Source organism: Calidris pugnax, unplaced genomic scaffold (genome assembly GCF_001431845.1).
Source record: "Calidris pugnax isolate Ruff unplaced genomic scaffold, ASM143184v1 scaffold262, whole genome shotgun sequence".
Taxonomy (NCBI): Eukaryota; Metazoa; Chordata; class Aves; order Charadriiformes; family Scolopacidae; genus Calidris; species Calidris pugnax.
This window is the reverse complement of record NW_015091043.1, coordinates 563687-581221: the sequence shown is the minus strand read 5'-3', so window position 1 is coordinate 581221 and position 17535 is coordinate 563687. Positions and strand designations below refer to the sequence as shown.

Genomic DNA, 17535 nt, shown 5'->3' with positions numbered 1-17535 from the left:
TTGCAGAACTTGCCAGAATTTGTGAGCTTTTCCTTGTAATTTATACCCTTTTGTTTCCTGGAGAGACATTAAATTTAAAATATGATTTCCTAACTAAAGAGAACAGGAATGGCTTTCTGTCAGAGGTGGGGGTCTGTCCCTTTCCCCCATGGTGAAGTGGGACACCTAGTTGATTCATACCTTACCTGTAAGTTGTTATAATTTTATACATACTGTGTTTCTCTCCCTTTCTGCTTCTTCTTCATAGACTTTCTTTCAAGCAGAAAGTAAATTCAGTAATATTTGAGCTGACATAGAATTTTTTTAATCCTGAAGTCTAAAATTAGAGACAATAACTGACCCATTCCCAGTCCTTCCAGTGTACTTCCTGGTGGTTCTCCGTGCCAGTCCTTTGACAAGTTGATGACATCCTTAGCATTCTCAGTGAAGAAATCAAAATACTGTGGCAAACAGGCAGAGCTTTAACTCCACTGTTAGCAGCAGTCCCCTTGTAGGAGATAGCAGGGAAAGTAATTAGCAGTGGCATAATTTTGAGTACTCTGTTGGATGGCCGGGTCTGCCGGCATTTGGAGAGTGATATCTGGGGGAGGCAGTGACTCCTGCTGGGTCTGCCTCAGCCTCTTGCTTTGGGAAGGAGAAATACTGTTTCTGCTGTGATCCTGGACTGGCAGCTAGTGGGGTCAGCAGGATCTTTTGGGGACCTCAGTATTGCTCTGCCTTCTCTGATAAATGAACACTTCAACTTCTGCCGTTGTTGACTTCAGTCCTTTAGCAATGTTAAGCATTTGGCTTAAGAAATGCTAATAATAAAAGAAGCCCCAATGCTGTCCATTGGCTAAAATCTTGAATGAGATAGATACTTACACCATGGTGGTCAAACCTTTACTTCACAGCACTCTCCATCTATTAGATGGCAATTGTGTTTCCTTACTTACAAGTATGAAAGCAAAGATTGTCCAAAATGAAACAGTGCTCCTCCCTCAGATGGTGATGAAGTAACAGCCCAGTAAGTTTCACGAGGGCAGAGAAGCTGAAAACAAAGACGATTTTAAAACATTCTGAGCTTCTTTTGCTACTATGAAAAAGCAGAGGCCAAGACACAAGAGTGTGGGGCCTCTGAATGCAGAAGCTGATAAAACATTAATTCTCCATAAAAACAATTCAAAGTCTGGTTTCAGCTGTTGCAAGATTGAAATCCATGCTATGGAAAATGAGTAAATGCAGGTTTTTTTACACCTGTCTTTAAATATTTTAGGATTCAGATTTAGAGTTTTTATATAGCTATGATATTAGAAAGACTACTTTTTATTATTAACAAAAGTAATTTTTGCATCATAGTCTTACTTGAGAAAATGTGGGCTTTTAGAAGCCTGGTAGTATCAACCTTGGGATCGTGTCTCAAAAGTTGGTTAATGTAGCCATGGCTACGCTGTTCCCTTGAACAAAAACCAGTGTGGAAGTTCCTAAAAGGCTAATACTCACTAGTGGTAATGCAATTTCAAACATACATTTATGTGATGCAAGCCAGTCTGTGTCGACTTGTCTAACATTACTCTGGGAAGGAAATCCATTTGCTAACTGCCTGTAAGTCTGTGAGAGGACAGGATTGCAATGAGGTTTCTTGCCTTCTTTACAACAAAATGCACCTGCCACCTGAGCTGCAGGGCCATCAAACACACGTTCCAGTGTGCAGACACTGCTGGAGGACACCTGCTTCCCACTGCATGCATCTGCTTCATCCCATTATTTTTGCATTCAAGCTTCTTCACTGCATCCTCACCTCTTCTGGCTCGTTTCTGGGAGAGGCACATCACAGATTCCCCTGTTTGTCCTGAAGAGCCTCCCATGAGGTCCTAACCAAAAATCCACTGCAACACCCACATGCACAAGAAGGGAAAGGAGGAGAGGTAGTTGAGGTATCCAAGTCTTTTCTCCCCACTGGCGTTCATTCTTTCTCTGCATTGGATAAAGAAAAGGGTTCTTGGTGGCCACAGCTACCAACTGCTCTTGCTTTTGGGATCTGCCTGGTGTCAGTGCTTCTTCTCTGAGTCATTACAAATGTCCAGTTCCTACTGCTGTGTGTAAAATCAGGAATAATTTTATCGGTGTGAAACTAGCCAAGCCAAGTCCCATCCTAGAACAGGGAAGAGGGATGCTCTTTAGAGGTTGCTATTTTTTATTACCCTTTGGTCACCAAGTAGGTCTCCTATGGCAAAACCCTGTTTCTGGGTACAGAAAATATTCCCTTTCCCAAATCAAAATATGTTCCAGTTAATGCATTAATGGATCTCAAGGAATGGTTTTGCAACAATAACACTTTCTGGCACAGCACGTATTCTGTGCACATTAGTCACTACAGTGACATGTTGTAAATGAGGTCGTAAAAGCTAAACAAGCCATAAAATCGGATTCTTAATTTAGGGTCCAGATAGCTGCAGTGAATTTCCAGCATCTAGGCGTGCTTCACTCTGAATTAGATACGGCTAGGCTCTGAACTGCAGGAAAGTGCTGTGGAAGGTTAAGGCTTCGCCATCTGTAATGCAGTTAAAATACCAGTGTTATTCGCACTGAAGCTATAGTGTGTTTTTGCCAGCTACTGCATGATTTCAGAGTATACATGTTAGCAGGTTATTAAGCATGAGTCATCTTATCTAATCTTGCCAGTCTGAATGAATGACTTATATAATCTTTAAAATGTGATTTAGCAAACAAGAGCAGTCTGTCAGCCAGCAGCATGCTGTCTGACTGAGCTGACAAGGTCCCTCTTCAGGAAACCAGGCAGATAATGATGGATTTGCTGTGCTTCTACAGGGTGAGTCCCTCCCTGCCAAAGTGCCACCACCATCAACTTCCGCTGCAGTTGGTGAACCGAAGACACATTGCTTCTGAATAACTGATGTCTTTGCATTTTCAGCTCTGCACAAACAATCTAGACTGTGGCGGTTGACCCAGCCTCACTTATCTGTGCAGAAAATGGTTCTTCTGCCAAAATGGGCTTTCTGTCTTCCCAAGATACCTCGCTGGTCGCGCAGCAACTGAGCAGCTCCGTGATTTCCCATGGGTTTGTGCAACTGCAGCAAAACTACAGCCCTGACTGTAGCTCTCCCTCCTTTCCCCTTCTTCCTCTTTGCCTCCTGAGAGTATGCTGTTACTCCTCCCGTCTTCTCTGTGGTGGGGTGCATTGTACATCCATATCTTTGAATACACCAGTCAGCAGAAATGTGGAAGCACTGAGGGTTTTGAACCCTGTCATGTGTATCTTTAAAAGGTTTAAAACAAATAACCAAATAGAACAAACAACTTTGAGATGTTTAAAAGCTCTATGTTTGAAAAGGGGAGGTGAGGTCCTACTGCATTTATTATGCTGCGCAGAGGCAGTGGTCATGCAAGGAGCTTTGTGTTGCAAGTTGTGCTGGGAGATCTGTGCCATTGCTGGGGTTTTATGTGGGCAATAATAAAAGCTGGATTTTGAGTTATTGTAGCAGTTTTTCTCTCTGCATGCACCCTGGCTTGAGATTCTGCAGAAACAAGCTTGAATCCTACATCATTTTTACTCCATTTCCAAATGATGTGCTTCTTCCTGTTCGTTCATTACCTAGTACTTCCCTCCATGTCATGCTGAATTTCAAAGATGTTGGAAAAATACCTAGAAGTTTGCAATGCAATGTATCTGCTGGCTCCATTCTTGATCCCACCAGTGTGACGCAGTGCCTGCGTAGGGAGGAAAGACCCATGGCAAGCCTCCTGGAGAGAGCTGTAGGCAGTATTTGTCCATTCTGGTTCCATTTTTTGCTTGCACACCCTCTGCCTGGTGAACGAGAGCGGGTGGACAGGGATACACAGGCTGCCACACCGCTGTGACACAGCCTCCTCACCTCCCTGGGCAGAGAGCGAACAGGGTTATCTGCAGCTACCTGGCAGGCGACGTTGAAGAGCAAGCGAGCAGGCAGGTAGTATTTGTGTTGATTTTAGGGAGGGCATCCTCCAGGGGCAGTTGGACACCGTGTAGCTGTCTTTTCGAGCCACGACGCAGGTCACTTCACGTCTAAGAACGCTTGTCTAGAAGAGGACAGGGAACAAAATGAGGTGTAACATTGGAGAGAATGCTGCATTTCGGTTGGGAAAAATGTAAAGGGCTTTTCTGCCTACATGAGAATATAAGAGAGTTGAGAACAACTGGGGCTCCGAGTCTTGCAGATCATGTTCACAAATCACAGGAGAGAGGAGGTTAGGGAGAGCCTACAAACAGGCCTGCAGAAATGAGTAGAAGTTCCCAGTTAATTTTAGCTGTCTGAGAAAGTCACCGGAGGTGAAAGCTCTGTCATCAGGTGTGTACGAAGAGAGACACTCAGACTTCGCTGTCATTTGACAGTGCTGCAGTTTCTTTGGCATCCCTTCATTGCTTTAATGACAAAAGTTCCACTTAGGTGATTAATAATTTAAAATATATATTTACCAAATTGAAATTGTATTGAGATGTGATGAAAAAGTGTTTGAAAAAGTGACCTCTAGCAGGTAATGGCTGGTGAGATAGGAAACATGGATAGTGTTATAGAAATATACATGTACATTTAATCTCTGTTAATTTAGCTGAGCAGTAACCTCAAAACATGCCCAGCCTGTGCCCAGCAACCATGAAATTTTAAGTTGTTTGAGCTCTTTTATTACTGATCTTCTCCAGCAACTCAAATAACACTCATTTTTAGAAGACAGACAATAGTGCAAAGAAAGAAATGGTCCAGTTCTATATTAATAATACTGAGGACTCTGGTTGAGGGTTATGTGTTGGGGTGCATCTGTGAAGTGCTGACTTTCTTACAGACATCTGGGGTCTGAGTTAGCAGGACCTGCTGAGGTCAGCTAGAGCTTCACAGTTTACTTAGATCTATTTCAGCCATGGTCCTTGAGGATCTTTACAGTAGAGGGTAATAATTTCCCACCTCAGAAATAGTCTACTGAGGGTTCCAGTATCCCAGTAGCGGGATCTGTGTGAAAACTAGTTTGTGCTGTCTTTCTCAATGTGATCATTGCTCTAGGATTGTACACACATTTGACTAACTGTATCTCATGTCGTTGTGGTAAAAAAAAAAAAAAAAAAAAGAAAAAAAAAAGACTCTTATTGCAGTAGTTAAGTATTAAAATGCCTGGATAACAGGAAAACGGGCATTGCCTGCAGCTCAAATCTGGAAGTGTGTGGAATACAAAGCATTACAAGCAAAATAAAACTTAAAAAATAATTATTAACAGCAATGTTCCTATGAAAAACCTCCTATAGTTGATGATTTAAACAGATGACTTATAACGGGTACTAGAGGGCAAGAGACACACACAAACTGGGCATTCCTAGTGCAACCTTATTATTTTGGCAGGGCTCTGAGGGCACCCATGAGCCTTAACAGCTGTGCTCATCTTGCCCACCCGCCCCCTGCCCATGGCCCAGAAGCACCATTTCAGCTCAGCCTGGGTCTGTCAGTCCAGTGCCCAATGCCTGGCCCAGCTGCCTGGCCCCCAGCCCCCCCAGCAGTGCCCTGGTGTTCATCAGGCAGAGACCAAGCCCCGCGCTATTAATTCCAGACATGCCTTATAGCCATACTTATATACCATCAGAAGCTTACTACTCAGATTGTTGAATTTTCATACCAGATACTCTGGTAAACCACTCAGGGAAAAGAAAGGTTCAGTACAAGAAGTTACCTGTAAACAATTTCAGTATTTTTAGCTGACTTATGTTACAATTCCTTGCTCTTCTTTGTTTACTGAAAGAATGGTTAATCTTCAAATTTACTTTATTTTTTCCTTCTTTTCTACTCACTTAAATGAATGAAGCATCTCCTGCATCATGTTTCATTGTCTTTTTCATAGTGTTAAAGGCAGATCAGAAACAGCTGCAAGGTCTCCTAGGAGGTCCAAGTGCTGAAGTCCTGAGAAGTTGAGGGCTTGCAGTCTTGTGTGGGATGAGACCTTGCCTGGAGAGTGTCTGTACCATGTGGACAGGAAGCAGTTTCTGGCAGGTCCATTTGTTTTGGTAAAAAAAAAAAAAAAAAAAAGAAAAAAAAAAGACTCTTATTGCAGTAGTTAAGTATTAAAATGCCTGGATAACAGGAAAACGGGCATTGCCTGCAGCTCAAATCTGGAAGTGTGTGGAATACAAAGCATTACAAGCAAAATAAAACTTAAAAAATAATTATTAACAGCAATGTTCCTATGAAAAACCTCCTATAGTTGATGATTTAAACAGATGACTTATAACGGGTACTAGAGGGCAAGAGACACACACAAACTGGGCATTCCTAGTGCAACCTTATTATTTTGGCAGGGCTCTGAGGGCACCCATGAGCCTTAACAGCTGTGCTCATCTTGCCCACCCGCCCCCTGCCCATGGCCCAGAAGCACCATTTCAGCTCAGCCTGGGTCTGTCAGTCCAGTGCCCAATGCCTGGCCCAGCTGCCTGGCCCCCAGCCCCCCCAGCAGTGCCCTGGTGTTCATCAGGCAGAGACCAAGCCCCGCGCTATTAATTCCAGACATGCCTTATAGCCATACTTATATACCATCAGAAGCTTACTACTCAGATTGTTGAATTTTCATACCAGATACTCTGGTAAACCACTCAGGGAAAAGAAAGGTTCAGTACAAGAAGTTACCTGTAAACAATTTCAGTATTTTTAGCTGACTTATGTTACAATTCCTTGCTCTTCTTTGTTTACTGAAAGAATGGTTAATCTTCAAATTTACTTTATTTTTTCCTTCTTTTCTACTCACTTAAATGAATGAAGCATCTCCTGCATCATGTTTCATTGTCTTTTTCATAGTGTTAAAGGCAGATCAGAAACAGCTGCAAGGTCTCCTAGGAGGTCCAAGTGCTGAAGTCCTGAGAAGTTGAGGGCTTGCAGTCTTGTGTGGGATGAGACCTTGCCTGGAGAGTGTCTGTACCATGTGGACAGGAAGCAGTTTCTGGCAGGAAAAGATGAATATGCAGCAGGTTTTGTATATTTATATTTGACCTGAAATATTGTAGGATTCATGGCCTTGGCCCCAGAGGTCTGTGCCTTGTGCTGCAAATTTCTAAATGGTTCTGGTGAAAATGTGAAGTGTTTGTCTTGAATGGAACCATCACTAAGATCTGGGCAAACAGACAATATGGTAAAAAAGCAAAAGGTTAACCCAGATCTTAAGTAATGTTATGACTTAAACCTTGCAAGTCCCTTAAGTTTCTCTTAAGCCTTTGGACAATTGCTGACTGTCAGTATAACACAATGAAGGGTGAACTTGTTTCTTTTTTTCCATATATTGAAAACTGAAGTTTCTGGCCTTAATTTTGATGACTCTCAAAGTCAGTTGAAAAGGAGCTATTTAATGTATTTGAGAAATGTGCATAAATGACATAAAATGTCATAAAGTCTCATCAGGTGCAGAGGGAGTGTCTGAGTTTGTTCGTGGTTGCTGCCCAGATGTTCAAGATGAAGATTTTATTTAATTTTCATTTCCCCAGTATGAAGGCAAAATCACCATGTTTTTGGCTGTGTTTTATTTTTGTCAGAGACTTAAGCTTTAAATCATATTGCCACTGATACTGAACTGGCTTGTTTGAGAAGCTGTTTTATCTTATTTTAGGTGTATATTGCAGCGATATTCCTTCCTTTGGGTTGAAAGGCAGGATTTTTGCAGGCAGAATGAGGAATGAGGCTGCTTAAAAGCAGGCACTGCTTTGAGAAACGTGCTTTACGGCACTTGTGATGAGAGTGAGATGGGTTTAGCTGAGCTTAGGAATGTTTCACTTGCCCGTGCAAACACAGTCTTGCTTTGGGAGTGCTGAAGAGCTGGGTTTTTGCTCTCTGTTTGCAGGCGAGCAGCAAGCATGAGCTTGGCAACAGGCGACCGTGAGTGCCAGGACCCTGTGATCTGAACCCTGTCTTCAGCTGACTTCCCAGCGGCCCAGGCCCTGTTGATCCTCTACCATGGAGGACTGCCTTCACACCTCCTCCGAAAACCTCTCCAAGCTGGTGAGCTGGGCCCACAGCCACGGGACCATCTGCAGCCTCATCCCCAACCTCAAGCACCTGCTTTCCGAGGGTGCCCACGGCAACCTGACGGCCATGTGGGGCTGTAGCGCCGGCCATGCCTACCACTGGCCCCTGGCCGCCACTTGCCGAGCCAGCTCCCAGGAGCGTGTCTGCTTCCAGGACAGCCGCAGCTTCAACTCGGACAGCCCCAGCATGCTGGGGGTGCCCTCGGAGGCGCAGGCCAGCCCCCTGGAGCGCTACCCGGGCCGGCCGGGGAAGGCCAAGCTAGACTGTACTCGCACCCGTGACTCCTGCGACTTCTCCTACTGCAGCGAGCCGTCGGAGCTGGGCGAGCCCGTGGAGGAGTACGAGGACGAGGCCACCCTGTTCGACATGGTCTGCGAGTCCTCCGTCACCGACGAGGACAGCGACTTCGAGCCGCACCCCCACCGGGCCCCCGCTGGCCCCCGCAAGCGGCCAGCCGCCGGCCTGCCCACTGCTGCCCAGGCCCAGCCTGCCGACGAGGGCGGCGGCGAGGTGCTCCTCAAGAAGATCAAGCAGGAGCTCCCGGAGGACTACTACATCGTGGCCAACGCCGAGCTGACGGCCGGTGCTGACGGGCCGGCCCTGGCCCTGACGCAGATGTCCAAGCCCAAGCCGCAGGCCCAGGCCGGGCCCTCCTGCCTGGGCCCCTCCAGGGCCCTGCCCCAGCCGGCTGCGGGCCCTGACCCTGACCCCCAGCGCCTCTCTGCCTCACCCCCCGGACCACCCCGGCTGGCCACACAGAGGCCGCCCCGTGGCCCCCTGGCCTCCCCAGCACGAGGGGCAGGCGGTGGCCCTGTGACCGCCCTCCAAGTGCCAGCCACCAGCTCCAACGCCACCACTGCCGCCGCTGGGAAGCCCATCAGCATCCCCCTCTCAGCCCTGCAGCTGCCCGGTCAGGAGGAGCCGCCGGCTGCTGAGGAGAACCTCCCGCCTGCCCCACAGCTGGTCCCAGGGGGAGAGGTGGCCAGCTCGCCCTCGGTGAGCGCCGAGCCTGAGGTCAGCTCCAGCCAGCAGCAGCCCCATGCCATCCCCACCGCCACCCCCGAGGCGGCGGCACAGTCGATGCCAGGTAGGACCCTGGGTGGGAGTCGAGGGGTGGTGGTGTTTTGGGCGTGTTTTGGCCCCCTGGGGACAGCATGGTGAGAGGACGGCCAGGGATGAGGTGCTGCTTTGTGCGAGGGTGCCCCACTCCCACGGGGTCATAAGTTGATTGATACAGAAACCCTCACCATGCTTGGAAGAGAGTTTGGAAGATCTTAACTGAGCAAAGACCAGGACCACCCTCCATGATAAAGTGTACCACGGCAATACTGAAAGAGCTTTTTTAGGACAGGTTTATAGGTCCATTTTGGGTGCAGTTGTGTCATGGGAGAGGCTGTGCAGCCACCTCACTGTGTGCACAAGGTGGGGAGGACATGAAGCCTGGCTGTGCACTCTTTCAGTGAACCAGACAGAAGTGGTCTCAGCCAGTGGAGCCTAGAGTTGGGGGTCCACTGTTGCCTTCACCCTGTCAGAAGAGTGGTGTTTAACTTGGAGAGGCAAAGGAGGGCACAATCAGAGCAGCCTGCAGAGGCCATAAGGACAACCACAACCTTAACCATGAAATTGATAACACTTGAACTTTAATCCAAGAGAAAAAAATCAGTTTTTCCTTCTCCTCCATGGAAGTTCTCATATACCATGTCCTTCATTTTGTTCATCCCCTGTTGCTGCCAAAGCACCAAAAATTAGCACAAACAAATCAACATTATCAGATAAAGAGCATGTTAAAACAGTGTACTTACGCTGAATGATTGTAACTCAGTGTATAATAACTAATGATTGTAATAATGATTGTAAATCAGTGTTGGACATAGGTCTTCTGGAAGGGCAGGAAGACTGTTTCTTGAGTAGACTCACCAGCTCCAGCAGGACCTGAGTGCACACCACGCTGGCTTTCCTCTTCCAGCTGGTGCGAGGTGCCATCCTGGGAGGAGGTGAGGGCAGGAGCAACTTCTCTGTCTGCTCCCTTGCTCTTTCAGCGTAGGAGTGTCTGGTCAGACAGAGCAGAGCCAAACAGTGGAGCAGAAAAAAAAATTGCCTATATGCAGTCCCTGTAGCAGCTACTGTAAGCACTAAAAACAGTGACTTTTACAGTCTGGATAATACTTCAGCCTGGACACTGAATCAGCTGAAACTGATTGAGCGCTAGTAAATCTATTAATGCAAGAGCCTGCAGATTTTGTTGCCAGATAAAACCATGGGCAAAGTTAATACCCAGTTTTGCTAAGTAAAACCCCACTAAACATTAGAAATTAGAAAGGATTATAATTATCTTAGTTACAGCAAAGCACATTACTCTTTGGGACCTATTTCTGCATGGCTGTGTCTTTGAGATGTTACTTTGCAGTAGTACTGTCATGTAACATCCCTCATGGAAATTCCCTTACAAAACTCCATCTGGTTTAGGACTGACTCTGATCAGCTGAGAGATACGGAATGCCTGATGTCAATCAAAATTTCATGGTAAACCTACTTATTCTGCATTCCTTAATTTACAGTGTATCACTGCTGTGTCTACTGGCTTCTACCAGCCTGCCCCTGCAACTTGCTCAGTCTCAAACCTGCAAGCTGGGACAATAGAATATAGAATTTGTCCATTTAAGTGTGTGTTATCTGAGAGAGTGGTTTACCTTCAAAAGATCCATTAAAAAAACCAAACCCTTTCAAACTGCTTTTGCCAGGTCCTCAGAAGCCAAACAAGGTCGGCAGTTGCTAACTACAAGAACAGATGCAGCACCACATTTTCACATTTATATGGTTTACAGAGCGGGGTTGGTTCATGTCAAATGTCTCACTGTAAGGACGAAGTGGGATTGCATGTGGATTTCCACCCATCACTTAAATCAACCCTCAAAACCTCCTAGTGCTTCTTGCATAGACAGCAACCTTATCTCCATGTGATGTCCAAATTCCAGTTCAGTCAGTTATGTTCTCAATACTTAAATTTCGTGTGTTGTTCTCAAAAAGTGTTACTGAGTTCCTCTCCTCAGCCTGGTATAGCGTTGTAATATGCTGTTACTGTATTCAGAGGTAGGTGAGTACAGTAATTAGGGTGAAATGATTGACATATGACTAAAACTCGATACTCACATCAGTAAAGTCTCTGATTTCCATAGAGCCTGCTCCTTTGGGAAAGAAGCGCTGGCATTAATAAATCCAATTTGTAGAAAAGTGGGCAGTGTTGGCAAGTGAATTTATTACAGATGCGTAGTTCTGCATAGCAGATTCTTGCAGATAAAATGTGGAGGTCTGATTAAAGACTAGAGTAGGGTGATTGCTCATGTACAGTGATTTCATTAGATTGTCTCTTAAGAAAGACTGATGTACTGAAAGTGGTGCATGATGTATAAAATTTGAGCAATATTGAACTACAAGAGGACATTAATCTATCCTATGTTAAAATGTTTCTGTCCCAAACAGACTGAAACAAGGATGAGTATAATTCTTATGTTAAAAAAAAAAAATGCAGGAAATATTTATAACAAGGAGTGTAGAGCTTTTTTTATTTTATAGACTTGGTGGATGCCTGACAAACAAACAAACAAACAAAGGTCTGGCTGAAAGTGAACGCCCTACAGAGCGTTGCTTAATTTTAAAATAATATGTGAAGCCTTGCTCTTCATCCCATTAGAACTGGTCATATGTTTATGAGGTCTTTGCAGGACTAAGGCCTTAAATGGTAAGTTATAATAAAAGAATGTGATCTAACCAGCAAGAAGTATTACTTTCAGTTTTAGCTTAAGTCACATATCTTTACATTAGTATCAGACACAGCTGATACTTTCCATACATGTTAATCTCATAGGTCATGAAAGTTGGAGTGAGATTCTCTATGAAACCAAAAATCTTGATCATACTTGTTAGTTTAGGCCAGTTTAAGACACTTTTGGACTAATTTCTCTTTCAAACATTCCTTTTTTTTTTCTCTTTTACTCTCTTTAATTAAACCATGGCAACTGAATGTGTAAGCACAGACTTTACAAAAGTATTTGTGTGTCTTGAAAGTGAAGTGGCATCCCAATGAAGATTAAGGGAGGTTTAGCACTGATTTCTGTTGGATTCAGGTCTCCATGTAAGCATTGTGGAATATACTGAATTATTTTTGTTAAACGTCAGCCCTAATTAGTGGATATTCATCTGTGAATTTTCAGATTGCTCTTTACCACTTTATTAGCAAAGCCTTCAAGGATGTATGCAGGTATTATTTAGTCCTTTTTCTCATGTGGAAAAAATGAGAGGACCTACATCTGATAGGAGAGAGATTTTTGCAATGGTGGAGAGCAGGGAATTTCTCCAATTTCTACTTCCCAAGCAGCCCCTTTTATCTTTTCCTTTTGCTAGTAATTGGTCTGGTTCTTATGTCCAAGAGCCAGTGAGGGCAACGTAGGTCACATCAGTGAAGATGGAAGATGAGTAAAAAACATGGTGCTTTAGGTTGCAGTACATGTAGCCTAGAAAAATTAGTGACACTTGGATGTCTGAATGATTAGTGGAAAAGATTTGGTGTTACTGCAGGATATGGAGGAAGACTGTGGCTCAGAGGAGGACAGAGTTTGTTGTGTAGGAAGGCAAATTTTGATCCTCAGGGAGACAGGACTTACTTTGTAAGCAGAACTGCTGAAGTATTTGTGAAGAATCCTCACTTTTCACCTGAAGACTGAGGGTGAAGATCTGCTTTGAATTAACAAGACTGCAGCAAGAGCTCTCTGGTCCAACACTATAAATACAGGAGCAAAGAGTTCCATGAGGATATACTAAAAAGGTGTCAAATCCATATGTACAAAATCTGCAGAATGTAAAGAGTAGTGAGTAGAGATGCAAAATAAAAAATCCTATAAATGAAGCGACCAGGGTTGTTGCTTCTGTCAGACATGTGGCACATCATATTCTGTGGGTACCATCACAGTGCCATCATGTGTATCCATCACTGAGCTCGCCGGGCTGGTGGGTGGTGTTTTACACATACAGGCTTTTTGCAGAGTTTGGAAGGGAAACAGGTTGTCCACAAGCACCGCTGCTTTCATAGTCAGTGTGCCACACACCGTCCCTCTGCCCTGGTTATGGAACGGTACCAGCAGTTGGATGTGTGCCGTGGTGGCAGTGCCCTGGGCAGTAATTAGCCTTGCTGACTCTGATGTCTCCACTCTGATCTCCTCCCCGTTCTTTTCTTTTCTGTAGCTGGTATGTCAGGACCCAGATGGGAGCCTGGTGACCACCTTAACCTGGTGACGTGGGCAAAGATCTAGTTCTGGTCCTGTACTCTCACCATGGGAAGGCATGAGCAGGGATTGCAGCCTTTCATGGTTGGCACCTAACATGGGTTGACTCCCTGTGTGGACACACCTTGTCAGTTCCAGGTGTTCATATGTCTCCATCTGAACATGACCATTATAAAATGCAGTGCATCTGGGGGTTGTGTGATGTTTGATGTGTGATGTAGAGCTTTTAGGGGGAATATTTTTAAGTATTTTACTGCAATCAAAAGAACCGGGACCTTTCCCTTTCCCTCTCTCTCTTTGTGCAATTGTGTGGGTTTAAATAAAGTGGGAGCTGACATGCTTGTGTCAGTTGTGAGGATTTATGGATTAGGAGCTGTTAGATGAGCATCAAAACATCAGAAGACTTAGAGGAGAAAGAAGTCCCCCACACCTCATGGATTGCCGGCCTTGAAGAGGTTTAGCTTAAACTCCTAAATCACTGTTTACACTGCAAGGAAAAAAAAAACATCAACTAGCACATTCCAAAGAAGAGCAAACAAGAAAAAATAATGACTTTTTTTAGAGGTATATAAAGCATCAGTCATACATACAGAAAGGCCAAATTAATCCCTGCTGTAATTCTTCCAACTCCAGTGGAACTGTGCCAAGAATGAATGTAACAGAAGGCAAATAGTCATGTCAAAAGAAAGTTATGAAAACTTCACTTAAGCTCTTCTAAGAACACTCAGATAATTGCTGATTGGTCTCTGTATTTGTAATTTACATACAAAGATTGATGACTTTTCGCTAAAGTGACTGCTGAAGCCTGCCTCCAGGGTCACTGGCTGCTGCATGTGGTCAAGCAAACTGTTAAACATATGTAGGGGTGAGAGAACTCTTCCCCTTTTGTTGGATTAAAGAGGTCAGAGTCCACTGGTGACTCTTTGGGTCCCATAATTGATATCTATTTTTGTTCTAGGAGCTGAACTAAAAACAATAAGTGCTGAGATACATAATTACAAAAAGTATAGTACTTTTTTTTTTTTTTTAAGTTGCAAGGGCCTGGCTTAATTAGAAGAGTAAAATTAGATCATTATAGTTTTAATCATCAGAAAGAGGAAGCATTCTGCACTGCCACTGCCTTCTGATCTTGCAGTATGTATTTGCCAGCCCACTCTTGCCCTTAATTATCTGTGTCCAAATGCTGTTAAATTATAAACGAATGTTTTGGGGGCTTTATTCTAGATTTCCTGCTAATGAGGCTGATATTACTTATCTTTACAATATTGTAAGGGAGTTCTGTTTAAAAGCAGGACAGTATCATAAAAAGGACAAATTCAGCCTTGGCAAAGTAGTCATCTGTGTGCTTTTATCATCTGGATACACTGCAGGACAATTAAATAAATAAATAAACCATAGTCCTAATAATTCTAATACAAGAGTGTGTTTTATGAAGCTGTTCCTACAAGAAGCATTTATCAAGTTATTAATTCTTGCAGGAAGAACACTGAAATGAAGACTCATCAAGTATTACAACATCTTTAGATTTTCACTGTAGTTAAGAAATGTATTTATCACCATTTCAGGATGTATTTTTCTGGTGGAAATTCCTTCCAGACACAGGAGGCTCATGCCAGCCGCTTTGCAACCTTGAAGACCAGCAGTGGACTTGTCATGGAGAGGACGATCTTCTTCCTGTCCTAAATATTAAATATTTATCAAAGGAGCTATGCATACAGGAGATGAGGCTGCTGCTTTTCTTAATGTCAGGGCTTGTTTCCCCTGTTCACGATGGACCTCCTCCAAGTGGAACTACCTGCATCACACAAAGCCATCCTCTGGCAGCAGCATTACTAGATATATACATATACATTTTGGAGGAAATTGTTCATGAGTATTCATTCTGAAAGTATGGAAGATATTTAGGGATGAGCTTTGAGTTGTATTCATGCAATAAAAGCTGCAAAGGCCTATTGATCCTCTGTAACAGGTGAGAAAAGTAGTTTCTGAGCAGCCTGTGGAAGCTGCTTGCTTGGAGCTAAGAGGGAGTTGAATCCATACCCTCAGAAAATTGTATTGCAGCCAGACCTGAGCAGTTCTTAAGGATTAAGTCTGTAAAGCATGCCAAGTTTGGCTGCCAAACAGTCAAGAATATTCTCTGGGGTTCTGAACAGAGGAATTGCACCACTAAGAATTATTGACACTTCATTTAAATATTTATTTTTAGTTCAAAGTACTATAGCACAAATAGCATTAAGTAAGATGGTGTGATGTATCAGAGGAGAAACTGTCCACTTCAATGTATGGTTGTGTTCTGGAGCATCACTGCTCATTTCAGGCTTCGAAATGTATCCTCTCCCCCGTTATCCCAACATGAAAGACAGAAAAGCAAAAAAAATATGAAGCACAAGTGAGGAGTAGAAAACATCTTCGCAACATGATCGAGGTGGTATGCTCTCCCTTTCACTAAAGGTGTCTTAAACAGACTGCTGTTCTGGGCAAAGTGCTATGTTCTGTGACACTGGTATACAGGGGAAGAAAACAAGGCCTCTGCTGGTTCCAGCTGTCTTGATAATGGAATATGGAAACAGCAAAGGAAACTGGACAAGTCTGTACTGGACATCGCTTTATTTTTGGGAAATAGAAAATTATTTAACATTGTGGTTTTGATCAGAGATCTGTTTTCTTTGTGTGGTTTTTGCAATTGCTCTGTTTACTTTTGGAGCTATTTTCATCTTATGATTTGTAAATAGGAAGAGAGAGGCAAGGCAGTATCATATTGGGATTTGCAGAGGAGATGCAGGCAAGGGATACACAGACGCTGGAGAGGCCTCAGGTGTGCACTTTCGTTTTGCACATACCAGGTGCTGGAATGGAAGGGGAATTACAGAACTGGGTGGTTTAGGTCAGGATACTTTCTGAGAGTGTTTTTCCACTTCGGATGAGGCTGGTACTTCAGTAAATATATCTGCCAGAGAACCACTTTACATATGTATTCAAGGTCTAAGCTGTTGATAGCAGCTGCTTCTTGGGAAGAACCATTTTCACCTGTCTCCATGATGGGAGCACACCATTTTTGCATAAGCTGTTCTGTGAAGCCAGCAGACAGTGACTTCTCATTTCTCCCATTTTCCTCATACCTAAATTATTTCCCTCTTAATGAGTTTTGTTCTGTCACGTTGTCTTTTTTTCTGTGCTTGCAGTGAACCTAGAACCTGTGTGTATTTTCTGTCTATCTAAGCAAGATAAGAATTTTGAATACAGAAGTTCTTGGTTAGGTTTTTCCAGAAAAGGAAACAGAAGCATGGGAGTAGATATTTTATCATGGCTGGCGGAGCACAGAGCAGTGCTTGCTGAAACATCCACATCCTGGAAGCACTGAAACATGAATCCATCTTTCTGTGATAAAGTATCCTTAAATGAAGCCTATGGCCATGCTGTTTGCAGGAAGTGTTGAACCAGGCTATTAAATCAGAGCCTCAAGAGAGAGCAAGAATCTGAAATGCCTACTTTCCCTGATGGATCTTTCTTTCTGGGTGCTCTGCAGACTGGTCACACAAAAGCTGTATTCAACACTGGTTGCCCTGCACAGTTTGAATGTGGCTGGTGACCTCTGTGGGATGGATAGGCAGAGCTGTATTTCCCTTTCCCACTGGGGAAGGGGAAATGAGTCTGCATTTGTCTAGAGCCAAGCAATGCTGCTCTGCGAGAGTGGCAGGATGCTGCTGGTCACAGGAATATTGTGTTAGAGGCAGCACTTCCCAGGTCCTGCCACCGAATCCTGCTCCTGGTGGGAGCTGGGAACAGGACTTCCCACATGCGTGTCGTGTAAAAAAGTCCTGCTGGGGACCTTGCAGAGTTTGATGCTTTATGTTTTATGTTTTGTGCTTAATTATACATTGACCATTAAGTACGTTGGCTGCATCTTGCTTCCAACATATACTTGTCACTCCCATTAACTTTAATTAAACAGTAAATGCATACACATACAGAGAGAAATACTATATGTGTTCCTCTTAATTAAACTCAGGATATCTTCAGACTGGTGGCAACACTGTGGTCTGGTGTTGCTTTTCATTAATTGTGTCTTCATGATGAAAACATCACTTGAAACCATATGACTATGGATTAATAATACTTAATCGTTTGCTGATTTGTCCTTGGGGGGGGGGGGGGGGAAAGAAAGAAAAAAACCGGCCTTCTGTTTGGTTAAGAGAAGGAAAAAATTGATTCTGAAATATTCTGGCCCA

At 43.9% G+C, this 17535-nt stretch overlaps 1 protein-coding gene across 1 annotated transcript in view; it reads left to right on the top strand.

Moving 5' to 3' along the window:
* Positions 1 to 7851: 7851 nt before the first annotated feature.
* Positions 7852 to 17535, top strand: part of KIAA1958 (KIAA1958 ortholog) — a 36660-nt gene continuing 26976 nt past the window's right edge. Inside the window, exon 1 of the mRNA XM_014956417.1 lies at positions 7852 to 9114. Coding sequence (XP_014811903.1) covers positions 7956 to 9114 — 1159 coding nt within the window. The 5' untranslated portion in view covers positions 7852 to 7955. The remainder of the gene's footprint in view (positions 9115 to 17535) is intronic.